This window comes from Amphiprion ocellaris, chromosome 4 (assembly GCF_022539595.1).
Source record: "Amphiprion ocellaris isolate individual 3 ecotype Okinawa chromosome 4, ASM2253959v1, whole genome shotgun sequence".
NCBI lineage: Eukaryota > Metazoa > Chordata > Actinopteri > Pomacentridae > Amphiprion > Amphiprion ocellaris.
In genome coordinates this window covers 24,591,806-24,608,207 of record NC_072769.1, presented here as the reverse complement: position 1 = coordinate 24,608,207, position 16,402 = coordinate 24,591,806, and the positions used below count along the sequence as shown (strand labels likewise).

The 16,402-nt window shown below is 39.2% G+C and overlaps 1 protein-coding gene across 13 annotated transcripts in view; it reads left to right on the top strand.

The window, feature by feature from the left end:
* LOC111562847 (teneurin-3) overlaps positions 1-16,402 on the top strand; it is a 391,758-nt gene that overhangs the window by 317,220 nt on the left and 58,136 nt on the right. For all 13 annotated transcript variants that reach the window (XM_055010067.1, XM_055010068.1, XM_055010071.1 and 10 more), the window contains 5 exons: positions 125-257; positions 984-1,112; positions 7,085-7,216; positions 7,395-7,530; positions 13,334-13,477. In XM_055010067.1, the coding sequence (XP_054866042.1) occupies positions 125-257; positions 984-1,112; positions 7,085-7,216; positions 7,395-7,530; positions 13,334-13,477 (674 nt within the window). The remainder of the gene's footprint in view (positions 1-124; positions 258-983; positions 1,113-7,084; positions 7,217-7,394; positions 7,531-13,333; positions 13,478-16,402) is intronic.

Sequence of the window (16,402 nt, the reverse complement as noted above, 5' to 3'; positions counted from 1 at the left end):
GCTTTAATCAAGAAAACATTTTAATTCAGTTCAGTGGTGCTGCAGGCTGCTAACAGCTGACTGCAGTGCTTCCTGCTACTTGCTAAACAATTCATTTATTTGTTTGGTATTGATGTGCTGGCAGGTTCGATCTTCTGGCCAATGGAGGGGCATCTCTGACATTGAGCTTTGAGCGTGCTCCGTTCCTCACTCAGTACAGAACCGTATGGATGCCGTGGAATGTCTTCTACGTGATGGACACACTGGTCATGAAGAAGGTGAGTGCTGGTCTACTGTCTGTCTACATATGTCATCATGAGGTTATGATCCGATGGCTGACACAGCTGTGGCTTAGTATGTTCAGGTTACTCTAAACACAAATCTGATGCTTTCGTCTGTAACTTTTGATTGTTTTCCACTGACTGACCGAGCAGTTATGACATTTATTTCTAACATAATGACTCAGTCCCAACATGGAGCAGAGTGGCATACTTGGTTTAATTGTTTTGTGAATGGAATTAACTTTATCTGCTTCATAGGCCAAGTAAATCAGTAAATTACTAAAAGCCAATCAATGGTTTCTTCATTTGGAATTTGGAAAGAGAACAGTGGACATATGCACGGTTCTATTCATACTACTACAGGTAAACATTGATCTGCTTTGAGGATGGTCTCATTGTCTCTCAAATGGAACACAGAAATGCACACTGGGTGGATGTTTCAAGAAGGAATCCCTTCTTCTTGAAGTGGCTGCAGATCACAGGGACAAAGAAAAGGCCTTCTGGAGAAAAATTGATGAAACAAAAATTAGGTTAGAATGACCAGAAATATACCAAAAGGCCCTAGTTAAAGTGAAAATGGCCAAGGGAACTTTTAACAAATAATAGCACTGCTGTATTTATTTGACCTAGTAGATTGTCTCCTAGAATACAAAAGATCTATGAATGATCAATTACTGACTCAGAGAATGAAAAACACTGACATGTCATGTCTGGCTATTTCAGGAGGAGAATGACATCCCCAGCTGTGACCTGAGTGGTTTTATCAGACCCAGTCCTGTCATTGTTGCTTCCCCTCTGTCTACATTTTACAGAAGTTCACCTGAGGATGCCCCCATCATACCCGAGACACAGGTAATGAAAACAGGAAATCTGACATGGAAATGTCAGGTGATCAGCATATGTATTAGACACAGTGAAAATTTATTTAACTGCAAGATTAACAAAGATGTTTGAAGCATAACATGTACCAGAGAACAATGAAGGACAGGAATACATTGAGCTTGATTTCCGCGTCCTTTTTCACAGAGTATAAAAAATCTAGATGAAATGTAGTCTGAGTTGGCCATAACAATACTGAGTGGCTGTCTGTATTGTCTGAAAATGAAATAAGGAGGAATCATCAACCTTGATTTTTCTCTTTTTTTGTGTGCATGTCAGAGATGCTAAGTATACATGTTGATTTAGCACCAATCCATGATATACATTTTATTATGATTGGTTAGGCCTTTCTAACTTTCATCAGTATTTCTGGACTTATCAGTCACACCTCAAGTACTGTTTCGGTTAAAAGCCCACTTCATGAAGTGTCTTGATTCAAGAGGCAGCCTGAAGCAGGCTCAAGAATTTCTGAAACTTGGTGAGGAGGTAGGGCATGGGTACAAGAAGATCAAATTCAATTTTGGTGATGAGCCAGACTTAAAACCGTGAGATAGGGCATTGACCTTGGCAGAGAACTGTGTACCGTTTTGTTTAAATGCATTATGATTTCAACTGAAGTCAGGTTAAAGTGGACCTTTTAGTTTATTATACTGTCACAGTTGTCACAGTGTCATAACCAGAGCTGAGCTTAGCTTGTGATGTTGGCGTGACCACTGCTGTTCCATACTCATCAGCTCAAACATGACTCCACAGGACCTGTTTTTGTTCTTGAGTCTAAATGGTCAAACTGTGCCAACTGCTTTAATTTAATTCTGCAACACTGGAAAACATACTGAAGCCTTTTCATCATTATGAAACCTTTTACCATCATTCAGATATTGTTAAAGCATGCTTCTATTGCTGCTGGTTACGCTCCTTACTTCAGCTGTGTCATAGGAGGGACCACACATTCAAACAGCTTGGCTCAAATTCATCCAATCCCTCCATGCATACCAGCATTGGAAAGGGAATGATGATAGCTCCAAGTGTGAATGACTGACTAGTTGATTGCCAATAACAGCTTGTTCTACCACCAGTGAAAGACACATGACAAACCCAAATAGCTTTCCAAGTAGGACATGCTTGCTAGCAATGTTGGTGACAGTTCCATTTAGTAGGCAGGAAAACTAAGACAAACAAGCACACATAACAACATCACAGTAAGGCACTTACTCATATCAAAGAAGTGTTGTTTTTGTGTGACAAACAAAATTAGCAGTAGTAATGAAATTGACAAGATTCACAAATTCAAATAGTTTAATGAAAACCCCTTTTGATTCCTTTGATCAGTGGACAGCTGTGGACCAAATGCATATAACCAAGTGTAGAATGGAGTCATTTATCAATTTTAACCATTGTGGCACTAAATCTGAATCAGTATACCTATTTGACAACATAGATCCTCAGTGAGAAACTTAAAAAAAAAAACAAAAAGAAAAAAAGGCTGGATACAGAAAACCCAACCAAATAAAGAAGCACTGTAAATAACACAAACTGCCGCACCAATGTTTGCAGTGGGCAGTAAAACGTGATTTACTTGGATGGGGCACAATAGTTGTGATAGTTCATGACTCATGAAGGGAATGTTAAACAAAACTAAGAAATACAAGAGTATTGGCTGGTTTTCCACCACATCTGATTAATAGTCAGCCTCAGTAATTAACGTGAGCATGTCCCAGCCACATCCATCACACATTAGCACCCTCAAAGCATTTCCGTTGTACCTATTTGCAGTGTTTCTGTATTTAATTGTCCTTGTTGTATTTGCAGCTTCTGTCTGTTTGTTGTTTTTTTGTTTTTTTTGCTGTGCCTGATTGTGTTATCTCTTTGTTTTCTCAACTTTTACTGCATTGAGCTCTGTGGACTTTATTCCAAAACTGTAAAACATTTAACATTTGTGAATAGCCTAGCTTATTCTGAAACCAACAATCTATGCCTCGTCTGGCTAGTAAATGTAGCAACTCTACAAAAATACTGTAAATAAAGACTGCTTCGAACCAAGAGAGACGAGGGTTTGAATTAAAAGTGCATAACTGTAAAAACAGCATTCTCAGTCGGACACAAAGTAAAATCACTGAGTGGTTGTTATTTTGAATCTCTTTTTTCTTGCTTGTTTTAAAAGATTTCAAACAGGAAAAAAAGACAACAGATTGGTTCTTAATGAATTTTACCCACACTTACCTAAGACAGGTTTTTTTCTTTTGGACGACCATAATCCTAATAATTCCCTGTAGTGTGTGATGCATTAATTTCCATTATGGCAGTGTGTATATGTCTGGAATTAGAGAAAATAATATCTGTGAAATGTGTGAGGCAGTCCGATTTTACTATCTGTTACGATTTTGTAACTCCTGTAGAGAAATCGTGAATTTTGTATTTAATGTAAATCTTTTTTTGAAACAGGAGGGCCCCCTTTTCTTCCATACCACAAAAAAAATCAGCTGCTCTGAAGAGCTGGTAAAAGTTAAGCAAATTTCCTTAGTGAGCTCTCCTTACGTTACCCCACTGACAGGAGATGGAGGCTTATGAAGGGTAATTGTCAGTGAACTTGTTAAATGCTAACATGTGAAGCAGATTTGGTCCTGGAGAGAGAGACAGGGGATAGAGACAAACACACATGTACTAACACAACACAGAAAGTTACCGCAGCTGAGGAATTATGGCTCTGGAGTGGTTGTTTTTACAGGAAACTAGTGGTATATGTGCGCACACACACACACACACACGGAGCTCCACCCTTTGTTCTGCCTCTAATTGCCTATGAGACTAATAGCACGTTTCTCTTGGCGAGCGACTTCGGCTCATCATGGAGGAATGTTGTAATTACGTACACATTACACCATGTTATCTTTGTGTGGTGTGTGTGTGTGTGTGTGTGTGTGTGTGTGTGTGTGTGTGTGTGTGTGTGTGTGTGTGTGTGTGTGTGTGTGTTGTGTGTAAGAGAACAGAAGAAATACAGGACAGAGAGGTATATCGGTTGTGTGGGTGCAAGACAGATTGAGAGAGTGAAATACAGGGTGTGTGTGTGCGTTTCTGTGTGTATGTGTGTGTGTGTGTGTGTGTGTCTGTGTGTATGTGTCTGTGTTTAAGAGTCATATTGTGTTAACCAGTCCACAGAGGAAATGAAACAGATGACAGAACTCCATATGTTTTTATATTTTTACAACCCTGAACCAGCGCTCCATAATTATTTTTTATTTGACAAGTGTGTGTGTGTGTGTGCGTCTGTGTGTGTGTGTGTGTGTGTGTGTGTGTGTCTGCGTCTGTGTGTGTGTGTGTGTGTGTGTGTGTGTGTGTGTGTGTGTGTCTGTGTGTGTGTGTGCCTGCCTATCTGCGATAAAGACTAAAAGTGTGTACACGAAAGGAAAGCATTTGTGTTTGTCAAGCAAGTATATATGCATGTGGATGTGAGTGCAGATCAAAAGCAAGCGAAAGGAAAGCCGCTTCTTAGCTTTTGGTGGAGCAGAGTCCATTAGAGAGGAGGGCAAGGAAAAGGGCACTCTTGAAGGGGATGTAATGGATCTGTAATGAACGCTAAATGCCCAGCTAATGAAAAGGCAATAGTGCAGCTGAAAAATATAACACTGGAACAGTCCAAATGGATCATTCCCCAAGGACCTTTTTGTATTCTCAAATATTTCTTCCCCATTTCCTTTTTCTTGGAGCCTCTACATTGAATATGTTCCCTGTCTTCTCAGCTTCTGGCCCTTTATGGCCTTTCCTGAGAGTGTAGATACATAACGTGATTTAAAAATATAAATATATAAAATGGAAAAAAAACATGTTTGTCTTACATGAACTTAAGATGTGTTTTCAAATGTTCAAGAGAAGACCTGTGAATCTCTGTACTGACGTTGAATACAGGGTTAACATTCAGGCAGGCAAATTCACAGAAAGCACCATTCACCCGATCTGAATGGCAGCTCTGGGCCTGTGATAGGAAACCAGAGCACCTGGAAAAAAGTCAACACAAACAAAGGGAGAACATGCAATCTCCTTGGAGAAGCAAACCAAGACAAGCAGTTCAACAGCTCTGAGGCAGTGGCGCCACCAACACACAACATGCTGCAGGTCTTTAGTATTCATTTATATTGTGTCGATTCCTTGGAATCACAGGGCTGCTCAGTAGTTTTCCCCATAATTCTCATCGGTACAATAGATATTGCAGATCTTCGATAATCACTTAAACTTTGATGGGGCAAGAAACATGAGCATTCAGGTGGTTAGACAGGTTTTAAACAAACTTATTTGGAAGAAATACGAAGGTGATTAGTAAAATTATTACACAAATTGCCAAACAAATCACGGATCACATTGGTTTAGCTTTGAACTACTGTACTTGCCATATCTGTGCGCACACTAGGGCTAAACAATCTGGGGAAATATATATAACTGGGAGTTGACTTTGCAGTATTCTTTTTGTTTCAGTTCAGTATTCTCTGTGTAACAGATGTAAAACATGATGGAACATTACCTAATGAGATACCATCAAAAATGTGATGACAGGAGCACAGCATTAATTTGTACCATGATTGACATAACTGTTAAAGTATATCCTAAACTGCGACCTTTGCAACTTGCCAATTGCACTGTTTCAAGTTGCTATTTTAGTGTGATGTCAATAAGTTGTTCAGCCCCAGCAAAAACACAGTGTCTCTGTGAAATGACAGATACCAACATTGTGAGTGTTCAAGCTTGAAATAAAGTAAATGTGATAATCTGGACAGATCACTCATCTGTCTGCTCCTGTTTGTAGTTCAGTGGGAGTGACAGCAATGTCGATGTGTCTGGATTTGGCAAGCACATAGTTGCCATAGCCGGATAAGGTGATTTCCAAAACCATGAAAATAATACAAATTTTGTAAAAGAAAAGGAAAATCTGAATTTCCCCTCAGGTTTTCATTCTACATCGAGTCATTCATCCTTGAAGAAGTTCAGTGATGAAATGAAAATGTCTTGATGTTTTTGTAGTGTTGGCAGTCTGCTGTCATGCCGATGCCCGTCTCCACCCCGTTGTCATCCCACTGTTGATACTCACTGATCCCACATAAGGAGCACTACTGACTGTGCTATGATCTGGTTTAGCTCACCACCTTTAGATTCAGTACAAGGACATATGCACAAACACACCCTCACAGTTTAAAAAGAAAAACACTTGAATACCTGCAGAGGTAATTTGCACACTTAAGCACATTTATGCATGCACAGGAATTAGTTATGTTCTTCTCTCTGTCAAGCACAGACATCAGAGCACATAGCATAATACGGTGCTCGACAGTGAAACTAAAATATGATCTCTCATCATGGATATCAGTAGGTCAAAGAGATGTCATAGTTTTGGGTATGTTTACATGGTTTGTGATCTAAATCAGAGTGTTCCTTCTGCTTGTACTTCACCTGCAAGTGTACCCGATATAATATGTTCTCAAGCATATCTTCAGGGAACATGGACATGAACATGGACACCAGTAGGTCTGAAGACTTTCCTTGAGAGTTCAGTCGTTTGAAGCACAGCCAGACTGAGTCACCAACTGGTTTACCATGTCGTCACACAGCAGTAACTGAACCAAACCCATATTTGAGGCTTTATTTTGTTGCCAGTACAGGACATTGAATACTTTACATTGTATCGTATGTACTTACTTTAATGCAAGATTTAAAAAATAAAAGCTACCTTCTTTGCAGACCGCAATTCAATTAAGCAAGTTAAAAACTAACCATGGTCTTTTGCACAAAAGTGACAGGCGTCTGTGGTTTCATGCTTGTTTTTAATTTTTTCAAGCACTGAAAATACAAACACTGCCAAATGATACTGCTTTCAAATATTCAGTGCACTCCCTATTAATATGATGCTTTGAATGCCAATCAGAAAATGTTTGCTTTCTCTGCTTTTCTCCCGTCTATAGGTTTTACAAGAAGAAACCTCAATACCAGGAAGTGATCTAAACCTGATCTACCTGAGCTCCAGAGCTGCAGGATACAAACCAGTCCTCAAAGTTGCATTGACACAGTCATCGATACCTTTTAATCTGATGAAGGTAAGATATGTAATATATAATTGTTTCACTTTGATCTCAGCCAGTATGATAGGAAACTGTGTCTTAGCACAGGATGCAGAACATTACCAGCTTCTGTCATCTTGATACCATCATTGCCTAATATGGCTGGAACCATATATTGAATTTGACTGACCTTTGTCTGGTCCCAATGATCCAGGTTCACCTGATGGTGGCAGTGGTGGGTCGCCTCTTCCAGAAATGGTTCCCTGCCCAACCAAATCTATCCTACACCTTTATCTGGGACAAGACAGATGCTTATGGTCAGCGTGTCTATGGACTGTCAGAGGCAGTTGGTGAGTTTGCTGCAAACAAAAGACCCAAGGTCCAGGTTTTAGGGTCTGGAGAAAAATGGTGTAAAGGGAAGACACTTTTACCGTTTTACCATGAATAGTTTTCAGTTATCAGACAATGTCACAGGAAGTGCAGATAGCAATTTGTGATGTTCCCGTCCTTTTCCAATAACACCATACCAGTTCTTCTGGGTACAGTTTTTTGGGGTAGGTTGTTCTGTGATTGCTGACTGACTACACGATTTGTTGTTCTTAATGACTGCATGTTGGGGCTTGGTGTCATGCTGCCAAATTAATATGGGATGATCACATGGGATAAAGAACTTGCCTGTACTTTTCAGTATTGAGGTGAACACTATGTTGGATCAAACTCCATTTGCAAAAAAGTATTCTCTAACTTGCAAAGAACCTCCATCCTGGTTCATTGATGTCTGCATATATTCATCCCTGTATCTGTCTGACTTCTTGGCAAACTGCTTTCTGTTACAGCCAAATATTACAAATTTTGTCTCATTATTCCAGAGCACCTGCAGCGCCTGCATTTTCCTGCACCCCGGTTCTTGTGTTTTGATGCATAGTGATTCTCTTTGCTTTTTTATGTTGAAAGACTTTTTGGCAGCAAGTCTTTGAACTTCTGACAAACCTTTTTCAATTTATGGATGGACGCACCAGGTTACCAATGGTTTCTGTCAGTACTAAGCTGATACAACTGCTTGACATCTTTGATCGCCTCCATGTGCCTTTGGTCTTCTTCAGTTCAGCTTACTCGTTTCATCCAGTTTAGTTTTCTCGCCCAATTGGTATGTCTCTCGTCCAAAGCCTTTCTTTGTGCTTCTACAGAAGAGACATGGAAAGAATAGCAGGAAACACCACTATTAAACTTCAGCCTGTGAGAGTGAGTGTGTTAAATGCAGGGAGATATTCCTAGCTGCAAGTGAGTTCAGGACAATATATCTGAATCATCACATCGAACTAATTACTGGTTAGAGGTGGTGGACATTTTGGGAATCACTGGAAATGATGATCATAGATGTACGCAAAGATGGCATGGGTAGAGATAAAATTTACATGAATAAAAGTGTACATACACTTGTATAGACCACATCAATCGCAGCAGTCTTGAGTTTCCAGTAACTTCTATAACTCTGAATTGTCTATGATGAATTTTTGAAACACATGTCTCTTTGTCATGAAAAAACGGTCATGCATTTTGGTTCTTTAAAAGATTTATTACAGGTCTTCTGGAAATATGAAAAAAAAACCTGCTGGTTGATAAATATATATACAGCAGTGTTAATATTTAATTACACATGTCTTGGCCATTTTCACCTCAATTAGGTGCTTTTGGTAGCTGTTCACAAGCTTCTGGCAGACTTCTGGTTTTATCTGTAACCAAGTATAACTACATTTGTCGGTTTTCTGACACGGACTGTTTCATCATCACAGTCCACTGGTTCTTAATGGGGTCTTAGTCAGGACTTTGGAGAGACCAGTCTAAAATCTTAGTTCTAACCGGATTTAGCCATTTCTTTAGCATTTATTGATGTGTGTTTTGGGTCATTGTCTTGTTGGAACACCAAACTTCATCCAAGACCCAACTTTCTGGCTGATGATTTAGGTTTTCCTGAAGAATGTGGAGGTAGTTCACCTTCTTTTCTATTCGATTTACTTAGTTTAAAGCACCAGTTCCACTGGCACCCAAACAGCCCCAGAGCAAAATACTACCACCATGCTTGATGGTAGGTTTGGTGTTTTGGGTGTTAAAGACCTCAGCTTCTCTCCTCCAAACATTTTTGTCTTTTCTTTGTCCATGTCTTTAGCAGAAAACTTCAGTCAAGCTTTAAGGTGCTGCTTCTCGAGTTGAAGCTTCCTTCTTGCATGGCAGCTTCTCAGTTCATGTTGATGTAAAACACTGTGGACAGTGGCACCTGTGTTCCAGCAGCGTCTAATTCATTGAAGAACTGCATTTTGGTAATCCCTAGCTGAATCTTTACCATCCTGACCAATTCTTTTCTCAGTAGCATGTGAAAATTTGAGTTTTCTTCCTGACTGTAGCAGTGACACAACTGTACCATGCACTTCATTCTTACAAACAATTGTTTGCACAGAGTCTTTTGGATGTGCATGTGTGTGACAAAGATGCATGGGTTTTGATGATCCCATTGTAGTAAACTGAGTTTTAGGAGTCATTGGAAACTCAAGACTGCCATGATATACATGATCTTTGTAAGTGTATGTACATTTTTTTTCACAACTGTGCATTCATAAATTGCATCAGCTTAACACAAACTAACAGCTGATCTGCATTGATCATTAAAGTCTGATAACAGGGTCTACACACTGATTGTATTTCTGACTTCTCCTATGCATACATAAAGCTGTAGACAACTACAGCTCAGTTCAAATAGGGAAATGGTTTGGACATAAGGCTTACCCCCTCTGACACCTTTATGAGGGACAAGTGCAGCAGACGTACACCTCAGTGAGTTATTGTTGATAGTAGGCTGGCTTAATGGGTTGAACATGAAGATTTACTGCTATGCTTTGTAACACTTCTGAAATTGGTGCCCATAAATTACAATAAAGTAGCATAACCAGAACAGCATCTTGAGTGCATGTATGGCAAGTATTAAAATCAGAGCTGCAACACAGTTGTTAAGGATTAATTCATACAAAGGCATAGTTGCATTTATTGGCACTTAACTGCTTCTATCCAATAACTTAGTATGTATTTACGATGTTTTACAGATCTGCTGAATTCATCAGCTGTCTTCTCATTCATCATTATGCTGTAGAAACATAGAAAAATGTTTCTCTTCTCACTCCAGTCGGTCAAGGAAGATGGCCTCCCACACTGAATCTGAGATTTCTTCCTGTTAAAAGGGAATTTTTCCTTCCCAATCTTACAAGTTACAGTTTGGAGTATGAATGAATGGTTGTAGCAGCCCAGACAGTGATTAATTACAGATACAGCAGGATAGAAGATTTATGCCAAAAGGAGGCACAGAAGCGTGCCTGCTGTCTGCCTTCTTTGGCAGCAAACAGCCAAACAAGACACACATTACATCAGATTAACCCAAACAAACCTTGAGGATTACAGCAATGCAATGGGAGAAACTGACAAATAATGACACAGTGATAATGGCAACCCTTAATGTCGGCATATATGTGTATGTGTGGGGAAAAAAAAGAAACAGGGGAGAAGGATGCATTTGTTCAAATAGATATCAGGACTGAATAGCAGACACTTACTATTTCAACTTCAAATAGATTCTGACAACACATTAAAGCATCTGTAATCAACAGCTTCACCATGAGAATTGTATTGAATGCAGTGAACTACTGCAGCATGCAAATCTGCAGCTCCCCTCAGCTTGACAATATAGTAATTTCTAGCTTGTCATTAGCTTCTCTGACTACAACTTTACTATTTGGTGTACTCTGACAGCTCTAAAAGTCACTGTACACTAGGTGCTATTCACCAAACATGAGACAGACACTTGCTGGTGAAGATGGCTGAAGAGCCACATATTTCCTAAAGGAGTTGGTAGAGACTAAAAACAGAGGTAAAAGACAACAAGAAAAGTAAAGTACTCTACCAAGGCTGCGCAATCTTTAAACAATTCATGGTCTGCAGCTGTCGATTTGTAGTGGGATGGCAATCATATGATCGTCAGCAGGCAGCTGATGTAGTGTTCACTTGTTGTCATAGTTACAGTGACACCGTGCCGCTATCTCATATCAACTTTGAATCGTCCGATAGATGTAGATATGACTTTTAATGAGTGATAATTCTGCTGAATAACTTTTTTTTTTTTTAGGTTTCTTCACCATATTTTTTAGGGATTGACCGTTATGACTTTTTAGGGTCGATGTCAATTATTTGTAATTTAGAAAGGGCAAAAACCAACAACTGGAACTCATCTTCATTAAAAATTATTTATCAACAGTATTTGATAGCAGTGTTAACAGTGTGTGAGAGCAAGGAACATGTGATAGACTTCATGAATAATGATTACTGTGATGGAATATGTACAATAGAAATAGGAGTGATGACATGACGCAATGATGTGCTCCTGTTTTTGTTACATCAATTGATTCAGATCAATATCAGTTTATGCCCTGTAGTTCTGTCTGATGTTGTTTCCAGTTTGTCTTCCTCTGTTCTGTCCCTTTCACTGTCCACTAAAGCATTATTTCTTATTGTTTTCCAAACATTGTTTCATAGTAAACTGTGGCTACTTCCTAGCTTACCCGCTTGCCATTAGTGTAGCCTTAGCCACTGTGAAGGGAGCTAAGTTTCTAATTTATGGAGATACCTGTGCTGCGTTTGACAGTTTTGTGTCTCTGTTATAGACATTCCTGTCAGTAAGAACAGGTTATTAAATTTAATCTGATTTGAGAAAGACTTTATGGTGCTCCAGCGAGCATTAGCCACAGGCTAAGAGGCTCAGCTAACCTCTTACCAACACCCATACCTGCAACACCTACAAAAGAACTATTGGTGCGTTTTCTGTATAGCAGGTACTCTAGACATGCATGTGTAAGGCTGCAGTGTTTATTAAGCCTTCAGCAGTATCCTCTATACAGAGGTGCTCTCTGCGTAAACAGTAGCTTTCAGTGATTGGCTGCTGCTCGTGACACAACAAGCAACCAATCAGATAGTGCTGTAGGTGGGACATTGCTTGAGTCCACAGTAACCATATATATAGACGTTACATTATTTTGTGATAATCAGTCAATAAAAATATTGATACAGTTGATCTAAAAATGCAACATTTTGGCCTCATTATTGGTCAATCTCTTACAGAGGAATACAATTTAGAAACACATAAAATACTTAATACAAATATAATAAATGATTACACTGGCCATTAAAATGTAGAGAGAACTTTATATGTATCGCTCTACCTCGTACTGTCAGGCAGAAGAAGATTCCACCATTTGTTGGCTTTTAATTGAAATTTCCTTTTGGGGCAACCTAGTTAGTTTATTGACAATATGACCTGTTTTCTTACCTTTCATGTTCACTAAAATGTAGTTAATTATTAAATATTGTTTTAAAATCTAATTTTGCCTCAAAATTATCCATTTGATAGTTAGTCACCAGTCATGCCATACCATGACATTGTTGCACAGGTAAAATGTCGTACATTTTCTATTGGTACCATGGTACTTAAAAAAAAAGTACAAATCACTGTAAAATACAATTGTAGCATTTTTAAAACTCACACTCTGTGCTGGACTTCTCAACAATCACCCACCCCTTTTCTTTATTTGAATTTTGTTCTGTTTTCTCTTTCATCCCTTCTCTTGTCCCCTCCCTTTGAAGATTTCTTTCTTTCTTCAAATTTTAGATACACATAACTTATTGCGGCTTCCAGTTCACACAATAGAAATGGGAGAAAATGCACTTGGCAGAGCACAGAACAGTGTGTGTGTGTGTGTGTGTGTAGGTGTGTGTGTGTGTGTGTGTGTGTGGGTGTGGGTGTGTGAGAGACTTGGCAAGTGTCAGACCCTTGACGGTATAGTGTTGAACCTCATGGAAACAGGCAGACAGGCCTGACAAGTAGTACAAAGACAAAAGTCAAAGCGGGTGTATGTGTTGAGCCAGAGAGTGAAGGCTCTGAGTGAACCAGCAGCAGGAGTCATTGGCTGTTACAAAAACAGACAGATGGGGGTTAACTCAGTGGTTCATCGTGTCTCAAACCTGTTTGCTTTGTTCTAAATTGTACGCTCTCCCATTTGGTTTGGCTCGAACACAGTCAAATGAAAGAATGAATAACTTACTCTGTGTGTCTGACAGTGTCGGTGGGGTTTGAATATGAGTCCTGCCTGGACCTCATCCTGTGGGAGAAGAGGACGGCCATTTTACAAGGCTATGAGCTGGATGCTTCCAACATGGGAGGATGGACGCTGGATAAACATCACATCCTGGATGTACAAAACGGTAGGTGCCATGATAAGACAAAACTGTGTGATGCATTATTATGTAGCAGCACTACTCTAACAATATGTTATCACTGCAACATGATGAAAGATAATACTGCAAAAAAATGTTGTTTTTTTTAAATTCAGCTAAAACTAATATTTTGTTTCAAATTGTTGAAATGTGGCATGTTAAATGTAGAGGCTCACAGGCCACTGAAATATTTACTCATCATACCATAAGTCTCTTTTCCTCTCGCTTTCTGTCCACATCATTAGCTTCTCATTTATATGTTCAAGAATGAGAGGAGAATCAGTTTAAAAGTGTGTTAATCTCAGCAGCTGTCAACGATTGTTGTCATGAAGGCTTCAGATAACGGAGCAGAGAAAAAGGCTGTGTGTGCGTCTGTAAGTGTGTGTGTGTGTGTGTGTGTGTGTGTGTGTGTGTGTGTGTGTGTGTGTGTTCTTTCCCTTTCTCTCATACACACAAACATGCACACATGCAATTTCACTTTCTCAGTTCAGTCATTTTAGGAACTTATTCTGTCACTCTTTGTCTGCTGCCCTGTCATTTCTCCTCTGTTGGCTTGCTTATTTTTGTCTTGAAATTCATCATCATCATATTATCTTCTTTATTGTGTCTTTTACTCTGTCTCTTTTCTTTAGATTTGTAATAAGAGGAGGTTTATATTCTGCATTTTCTGCAAATAAAACCATTTTATGTTCTCAACAAAAAATATAACAGTGTTTAGTATTTTACAAAATAATCATTTAGAGAGACATTAATAAATTGCTATGTCTCTACCAAGATTTTTGAATTTATTAACTTGATATTCCTAAAAAAACAATGTGTAAGTTTTTTTCACAATGAATTTGAAGAGTATATATTTTGATAACAAAACAGATGCAGTAACTATCAAAAATGCAATAACTGACCCTTTATCTAAATCATAATAATCCTCACTGAGCAGTGAACAATAGAAACTGGCTGTATATCTGATGCAGGACAGTGGTTGCTGTAGACTGCCTGGAGTTGTGGACTACCGTAGTTTACAGTGCTTTGACAAAGTATTTGCCCCCCGACAGAAATCTTTTATTTTTGCATATTTGTCACTCTTTAATGTTTCAGATAATCAAACTAATTTTAATGTAAGACAAAGATATCCTAAGGAAACACAAATGCATTTAAAATGACAATTTTATTTTTGGAAGGAAAAATGCTGTCCAGACTCATCTTGCCCCTATGTCAAAAAGTAATTCCCCCCTTACCTACCAATCTACCAAATGACCAAATTAATTTGGCAAATGGATTCAGTTTCACCATCCACTCTCACATATGATTACTGCCAGGCTTGTTGAACCTAAACGTCACTAAATACAACCGTGATGCCACGTTCTAAAGAGATTCACAAACAGATAAGAAACAAAGTCGTTGACATTAAGAGTCTAGAGGGTTACAAAGTCATTGCTAAGGCTCTGAGACTCCAGAGAACCACGCTGAGAGCCATTATCCACAAATGGAGGAAACATGGAACATGGTGAACCTTCCCAGGAGTGGTCAACCTACCATCATTTCTCCAAGAACGTGTCAATATCCAATCCAGGAGTCACCAAAGAACCCAGATGAACATCTAAAGAGCTGCAGACCTCACTGGCCTCAGTTAAGGTCATGATTCCACAATAAGGAAGACACTTGGGGAAAAAAATAGCAATCATGGGAGAGTTCCAAGGTGCAAACCACTACTGACCAAAAAGAACATGAAGGTTCGTCTGGCATTTGCAAAAATTATCTGGATGAGCTCCAAGATTTTTGGGATAACATCCTGTGGACTGATCAGTCAAAGGTGGAACTTTTTGGAACATATGGGTCCCGTTACATCAGGTGCAAATCTAATACTGCATTCCACAAGTAGAACATCATACCAGCAGTGAACATGGTGGTGGTAGTGTGATGTTTGGGGCTGCTTTGCTTCTACAGGACCTGGACAACTTGTCATAATTAACTGAGCCATGAATTCTGCTCTCTGTCAGCTGGAGAATATTGACCTAAAGCTCAACACAAATGCGTTATGCAGCAACATAGATAAAGAACAAAATTAAGGTTTTGGAGTGGCTGACTTAAAGTCCAGACTTGAATCCGATTGAGATGCTGAGGCAAGACCTTTAAAGGGCGGTTCATGTTCGAAAACCATCAAATGTGACCGAATTAAAACTATTCTGCAGAGAGGAGTGGACCAGAATTCCTCCATGGTGATGTAACAGGCTGATCACTAGCTACTGCAAACGTTTAACTGCAGTTGTTGCTACTTTTACTTGCTACTTAAATAGCTCATCATTTAAAAACTGCATTTTGTGTTTTGTGGGTATCTATGTCTAATATTAAATAAGTATAAATATCAGTTTAATGATCCGGAACATTTAAGTATGAAAAATATGCAAAAATGAAAGACATCAGTAACACAAATACTTCACAGCACTGGAACGGACTGGTCTGAGTGTGCTATATGCGTTTTCATATGAGTATGAAGGACACAGCAGTGTGAAGCCAGTTCTTTCCCTCTACAACAACACATTTTTAGCATTGTGTTAAGCATTTGGTTTGTCAAGGATGTGTCTCTGTATGGAGAGGAATGGTTCCTATAAGTATAGATACATATTTAAAAAACAGGCACTTTGACTTTATATCCCTCCACACTACTCCACTCCTCCTCCTTCTCTTGCTGTCCTCTATCTGTCACCCCATCCATCACATTGCTATTCATCCCTCTCTCCCTACAGCCCTCTTGGGCTTTCAACACCTTGTCACCCGATTCAGTGTGTGTGCATGTGTGTGTGTGTGTGCTGAAAAAGCAGGTGTGATTTGTGATTTTCTGTACATATGCGCGCTGCTGTCTGTGGGTGTGATGTTGTGTCTTGAGGGACAGCACTGCACACACAAAGAGTGTTT